This window comes from Zingiber officinale, chromosome 2B (assembly GCF_018446385.1).
Source record: "Zingiber officinale cultivar Zhangliang chromosome 2B, Zo_v1.1, whole genome shotgun sequence".
Lineage (NCBI taxonomy): Eukaryota > Viridiplantae > Streptophyta > Magnoliopsida > Zingiberales > Zingiberaceae > Zingiber > Zingiber officinale.
The window spans coordinates 88,700,275-88,707,880 of NC_055989.1; the positions used below are offsets into that span (position 1 = coordinate 88,700,275).

Sequence of the window (7,606 nt, forward strand, 5' to 3'; positions counted from 1 at the left end):
ACTTGATTCAATTTAAATGTACTAAATTTATAAAGAATTATACCTCATTTTAAAACTTTTTTACCTAAAAAAGATGAGGGGCAATTAGGTAATAATATTCATATGTAAAGAGTTGAAACAAATAAAACTTTACATATATGAAGTGTAAATAATTTTTTTTTGACATGGTAACTGTATGTAAAGTTTAAATTGTGATTGAGAATTTTAAGACAATTTTCCCTTATAATTTCACTTTATAAAATATTTGAGCTATGATAAACCCAGTTAAGTTAAATTTAGTTTAAAATAAATTAAAATGATTATTTAAATTTAATTTAATTTAATTTTTAATTTTTCATGAATTTGAGTTTTGTTGATTTAGAAGTGATCTCAAATTCGAGTTTGTTTGATTATTTTTAATTTATACAATTGATTATTAAGTTGATAATATACATTTGTTTGTTTTTTTTTAAAAAAATATTTATAATAAGAATTTTATTGATGAACTTAATTTTTAAATTTTTATTCATGCAATTTATGATATTTATTCATGAACATTAATAAATTAAATATATATACTTTTTAAAGCTTGTTCATTCTAATACCAAATTTACTCACTAATATTTGATTCATTTATACCTTAGAGGTCTAACTTTGTAGTTTGACCAACTAATAAGCTCGCAATGAATTAATATTTGTTGTGGTCCCTCGAAGAACCTTTAATTGGTCAAAACATTCGTTGGACTAATTTATTCCATCACATGAGGAATTATAGCGTTATATGAAGATTATGGCCTCTAGACTTCATAAATTTATAAGAAGAATTAATCTCATCTTTAATGATCATGTTCAATTACTCTTAAATTTATTCTAATCTAATGATCAACATTAATGGAGAAAAATAAGGCTAAAAACAAGAAAATAAAATAGAGTTTTCCTCCGAATACAGCGGAATGATTTACTCAAGCATCCATGAATCTCTACGGTGGATTATAAGATATTTTTCTCATGTAGAATAAAAAAAAATTTGGGATTATAAAAAATGGAGGGTTTTTATGTCAAAATCCGTTATTACTATTTACTCTTACCGGTCGAAAAAGAAAACCACTCCGGTTTTCTGCGCTCCCCACTCCGCCCTTTAAAACCACCTTCAGCCTCCTCGTCCTCCCGACACCAAAAATGCTGCCTTTATCCTTCTCCTCTCCGGAGCGCATGGCTTCCCTTTTCATCTAGCGGTGGGCTGCGGCCGCCACGGAGGAGAAAATGGACTTTAGCGGGGTTATTGGCTCCGGCGTCTCTTCTGAAGCTGCTGTTGGAGGCATCTTATTCTTATCCTCTTCGCCCTTGCTTTCGGACGTGGAAATCAGCAGCAAAAGAGGGCCCTTCGGATCCGTGCTTCCGAAGCATGAGAGGTCGGTCAAGGCAGCGAGGACTGAGGCATTGGCCGAAGCGCCGGGCAAGGCGGCTCCTTTCCTCCTCAAACCCAACTCCTGCCCTCTTTTTCCTGAAGGAGAGCAAATGCTCAGCTTCACGTCGAGATCCCAGATCGAAATGGTGGTCGGCGGTGATAGAACCTTGCCTTATTACAAACAACCCTCGGCGACTTCTTCTGCTCGATGCTACATCCCGGGGAATGCAGGTAACTCAAGCTTTTATTGAAGTTTTTGATCCTTTTATTTCGATTCTTGTCAAGGAAAAAGTTGGCTCCTATCTCTAAGAAACTGTAAGGAAGAATGAACACTATCTTTACTCTGTCACTTCCTTCTACCATCTCTCTTCTTATTTCTCTCGAATCTAAACCGATTGCTAAAGAAACAGGGAAAATGTGATATTTTCGCAACTTGATGTGCTTCGCCAAATTGTGCGGACAACTTGGTGTCTCATGAATTCCTTCTGATATGGTTTCCTTACCTTCCTTCTCTTTCCACTTCAGGTTTGACCTCAAATTTGAACATGCAAAGCGTCATGGCGAGGGCCAGGGGACCCTTCACCCCTTCTCAGTGGCTGGAGTTGGAACACCAGGCCTTGATCTACAAATACCTACTTGCAAATGTACCCATACCAGCTACTCTGCTCGTTCCCCTAAGGAGAAATACGACCTCGGGGTTCCCTCTGTCAGCTGGAGCTTTCGGCTCAGGTGCTTATTGGACTTTTCAATTTAGCAAAAAGAATGGTTACCTTGGGAAGATTTTGTTGCCAACCCATATACTTATTGATGCATGTTGTTTCTAGCTTCAAGAAAATATTATAGTTTCAGAATCTTCATTAGCTCTCTGGCATTTTTAGCTGATAGCAAATAAGTTGATGATTGTTTTTGCACACAGCACAGCATATATATATATATTTTTTGTCATACCTTTCTTCTCTTCTTAGTACACTTTAAACTCGCAAAGTTCTAAATTACTCTGTGAAGATCTTTTTGATTCTTTCTCTTCACAATAAAATGTTTGTTGTGGATTTAAAAGAATGTATTTTATATGTTGGTTTCATGATCTTGCTGCCATAGAATGCTGCAAATTCAGTTCTAGTAGGCATTAGGGAGTATGTTGGTGTTAATTTTGTAAATGTTCAAAGATGTGTCAATCCAATCCGATCCAATCCAATCTAAAATGACAAGACTTTAAGTTTTGGAGGTCCCTTTGATACTTAAGCATGCCCACGATGGCCTCACTTAGCAACGTCGAACTAGAGGGTAGGGTTTTTTCTTCTCCTCCCTCACTTTCTCTTGACTCTCTTTAATATTCACCTTTGTCTCGTCATCATCTTTCACTAAGGTGAGAAGTATCTATTTCAACTCAAAATATCAAGACACTTAGATGAAGATCTCTTTGATACTTGTGCATGCTTATGATGATCTCGCCTAGCAATATGTAACTACAAAGGATGAAGTTCTTGCGACTCCTTTAACAAATTTTGGTTGCATTTTCTTTCCAAATGTTGTAGGAGGGTGGGGGTCACTCCATCTAAGCTATTCTAGAAATGCTGATCTAGAGCCTGGTAGATGCCGTCGGACTGACGGGAAGAAATGGCGTTGCTCCAGAAATGCAGTTGCTGACCAGAAGTATTGTGAGCGACACATGAACCGGGGCCGTCATCGTTCAAGAAAGCATGTGGAAGGCCAGAGTTGCCGTGATGCCAAAGTGACACCGATTGTCACATCTTCTCATCAGACATCTGCTGTATCTGTTGGTACTTGTAGTACTCTCACAGTTACACAGCAGCAGAGTAAAGCCTTGCAGGCAACCATCGCACACCCAGTGCAACCGAATGGGTAAGTAACCTCTGGCGATAAATTTTGGTTTACACTTTTGGTATATAGCATAGAGATTTTTTGAGCTAATGAATTTTGTTGGCAGAGTTAGCTAACTAATTTTTTTTTTATAAAAGCAGTTATGAATTCACTTTCATAATACTCATGAGCTTGTCAAACCTGTAATCTTCGTTGACTAGGCCATAACAAATACATTCTTCTTGATCAATGCAAAAGGATACATGAAGTATGTCTCACTAATAACAATAAGAAATTATGATGAGTAAAAAACTATTTTTTTTTAAGGGAGTAACTGCTGCTAGAATTCATTCTAGTGCTCCAATGAAATAGTATAAAGACAATTGAGGGACTAGGAAGATTTTGTTTTTTTTTTAATTTTCTTTTACATGATATACAATTTATGATGAACTACATTGTGTGCCAACCAGAATTTCTGTTTTACTGACCATTGTGAACTGAGCATCGTTGTACTGACCATGAAAGATTATTTGGGACTCTGTAGGTTGTATCTCAGAATTAATTTCTCTTCTTAGTACTATATAATTCTTAATATATTTCCCGAAAATGACCTTTTAACATGATTCTTTCTTTTCAATATGCAATTCTTATATATGTTGTCATCTGTAGGATACTGAATGGCAAAGAAGTTCAAGATGATCATGCTCTGAACCCCCAAAGCATCTCCATTCCTAGTCCTGTTGAGCAAAGGCCTGATAGTAATTTATATACTCTCTCAAAGCAACACACTCTGCTTGAGGGAACCTCCTTTGATGCTGCATTCGATCTCGTTTCTGATGGCTCACTTTCAAATACCCCAAGGAGCTCATTTTCAGAGAACAACAATTTTACTCCCATTTCAATGCTCAATGACCAGCATCTCGAGTCCAATCCCCTTTGGCACTGTGGCGACGACAAATTGGCACTTTCAGCACTCAAGTGGTCAAGAGAATACAACCCGGCACAACTGGGCCTAGGTGTCGGGGACCTTAATGATGTATGCCGAAGGCAGGCGAATTGGAGGCCAATCTCTTGGGAGGCTTCCCTGGCTGGACCTTTAGGAGAGGTGCTGGATAGAACTAATTGCAATTGGAAGGATCAAAGCAAGAACTTTCCAACCCTACACATCACAGCCAATGATTTGGATTCGAGTACGCGAATGGAGTTCTCACCGACTGGCGTCTTGCAGAAAACTTCATTTGCTTCACTGTCGAGCAGCCCAGGAAGTAGCCCCATGGCCGACAACCGCATGCTTCATGAGGGCACTAGTAGCTTGTGCAGCGACCTCCTTGCTTCAACTCTTCTAACGTAATGCTCACAAAATCACAATGTGAAGGTAAAACCGGTGTCGACTAAGCTAACCAAGAACTAGGAACAATGAGGCTTGATGTTCTTGCTTGTTTACTAGTTTCTGTACAATTAAACTGCGTGCATCGATCTATAGTTTACTGAATCTCCAATCTGTTTTGATGTTGCATTTTGGAGGCATTTTGCACTAGTTAAATGCACTTTGTATTGCTGTGATGGCAGTTATTTCCACTTTCTATTTTCCGTCCGATTAGAAGTTGTCACTTGATTTAAATTGAATTATATATGATTTTAAATTTGTTTTGAATTCAATTGGCAACAAAACCATAGTGAGTTTTGATCATTCACAATTTTTCTAGTTCGCTATTAATTAATTGATTTACAAGGATTAATTAGGCATTATTGATTGATTAGTACAAGATGACAAATATACGATAAAAAAGAGCAAAAAATTAAAGAGTGCCCCTTATTTTATTATCATTAAAAAAACATTCTATATTTTAATAATTTTAGTCAATAATTTTAATTATTGACTCTTAGTTAATAATTAGTAACTAAAATTGCTATAATAATGTTAGGGAAAGAATATTTTTAAAATATGGGATACCTTTAATACGTTTTTATTTATTTATTTTTACCAAATTCAAACTACTACTAAAAATAAATGATAAATATATATTCTATCATTATTTTTAAAATTTCAATTTCAATTTTTAAAAAGGTGGTTGATTTTTTTTTATTCTGTAAATTAATTCTCAAATAACGTATTTTAAATTTGTTAAAATTATTTATTTATTTATTTATTGCGTGAGAGGAGAGAGGAACACTCCACTTAATCGCAAAGATGAGATCCTCTATCCCGAAAATGTTATGTCCCCGTGTCCCAGCGTCGATCGGACGACTATGACATTTTCATGATGTACACTGTATCCTTTAGATGTGATTTAGTTCGTCCGATCGACGCTGGGACACGGGAACATGGTATTTTTGGGACAGAGGATCTCATCTCGTAATCGCATGAGATGAGATCCTTTGTCCCGAAAATGTCATGTCCCAGTGCCGATCGGACGACTATAACATTTTCATGATGTATACTGCATCCTTGAGATGTGATTTAGTTCGTCCGATCGACGTTGGGACACGGGAACATGATATTTTCGGGACAGAGGATCTCATCGTCTATTTTCACTTTTGTTTTGCTTTTACCCCCAAATCATTTGGTATGATTGGAATCTACAGCTCAGTACGAAGGCAGACTGATGGATGGGAGCAAGTTCGATTCTAGCCGGGAAGGAGGAGAGTCTCTTATAAATGTTTAATATCATATCTAAATAAGTCATAAATGTGAACTAAGGAATATGACTTAATGCCTTATGTTTTTGTTTTTTATCAGTAAAATTCTCTGGATATTAGGAAATATGCAAATTGATGATCATTTCTAAATTGGACGGCAAACTATTCTAGAGCAATCTATTTCCATTTCTTAAGAAATTATCCTATTTTGGTCTGATCATCAGTTTACAATTCGTAAGACATTATATATCGTCTTTTGGTTTTCAGCGCCTCCTATTCTATTTTCCTGGTTCATCGCCAGAATCGAAGAAATTCTATTTTTGGATTCTGGGCTGCTGGAATAAGGTCATCGGCCACATCCACAGTCGAGTGGCTACCGAAAATTGCTGTAGGAGGGCTGAAAACCCGTCGATTTTGGGAGCGATGAACATTTGCATCAGTTGAGAAAGTAACGTGGTTTCAGTTTTCATACAGTTGCGTAGTGGTTTCGTATGTGGTTTAAGATTAGGGATATTTTTTTTTAATTAAAAAAAAAAAACTAACGCAACTTTTAGGGGAAGAATAGAAGGTCACATGTGGCGTCAAGGGCACGTACTTGGTGTAAAGGTAACGTTTTATGTGAAGGCCACATTTTGTTGTTTATATATACATAACAGTCCATTAATTTTAAATCAATATTATGTATATATATATATAATTAATGGATTATATAGATTCTATTAATATCTATTATTTTAAATTAAATTAAATTTAAATTATATATCGTCTAAGTGACCTCTATTATTTAAATTTAATTTTATTTGACCTATTGAGATATGACCTCTATTATTTAAATTTTATTTTATTTTACCTATTGAGATATTATTGAGGTATTAAATAAAATATAAATATTTATATTTATGTGAGTATTAGTCGATTCAAAGGAAGATTTATACTTAACGAATTATACATATACGTGTAACAATAAACACATATCAATTATAATGATTTATTTGTTATTTTTTATAAATATAATAAATCAATCCAAAAATGAATTTATTATTTATCATACATTATTGTTAGTATTTAATTATTACAACAAGAGTACCACTTGCAAATAATATTATTATCCTAACACTTGATATTGTTGTTGCATTCCTTTAGATGGGTTTTATCATTTATTTTAATTGTTTCAATATAAGCATGTTATTTATGTTATAGTTTTTATGTTATCTTTTCAGCAAATGTTGCTACTATTTCTGTTAATTTAAATTTAGTATCGATTCTTAACGGTACAAATTTTAAGAATTGGAAGGAGAATATTCTTATTGTTCTTGACTGCATAGATCTAAATCTTACGCTTAGGACAGATCAACTCACTGCTCCTACAGATTCTAGTTCTTCTTAACATAGGGCTAAATATGAGAAGTAGGATGCTCTAACCGCATGAGTCTTATGATCATTAAATGCAGCATATCTGAGGCTTTTAGGGGTGCAATGTCTAATAGTGTCGCTAAAGCTAAGAAATATCTCGATGAGATTGAGAAGCACTTTGCCAAAAGTGATAAGGCGAAAACAAGCACAATTTTGAAGAGCTTGATTTCCATGAAGTATATGTTAGATCGAATGGGTGCGATAGAGGGGGGGGGGGGGGGGGGGAATATCACGCTTTTAAAACTTTTCTTTTACTCGTTAAAAATAAAGTCGTGCAGCGGAAAAATAAAGAACAGTTCGGTTACTTGGTTCGGAGCCTAGGTCGACTCCTATTCCAAGGTCTGC

The 7,606-nt window shown here is 35.3% G+C and overlaps 1 protein-coding gene across 1 annotated transcript; it reads left to right on the forward strand.

Moving 5' to 3' along the window:
* Nucleotides 1-1,133: 1,133 nt before the first annotated feature.
* LOC122046261 (growth-regulating factor 6-like) lies at nucleotides 1,134-4,780 on the forward strand. The gene is made up of 4 exons (XM_042606871.1): nucleotides 1,134-1,618; nucleotides 1,913-2,116; nucleotides 2,923-3,250; nucleotides 3,878-4,780. Exons 1-4 carry the CDS (start codon nucleotides 1,243-1,245, stop codon nucleotides 4,557-4,559), a joined length of 1,590 nt encoding a protein of 529 aa, XP_042462805.1. The 5' UTR covers nucleotides 1,134-1,242; the 3' UTR covers nucleotides 4,560-4,780.
* Nucleotides 4,781-7,606: the final 2,826 nt, after the last annotated feature.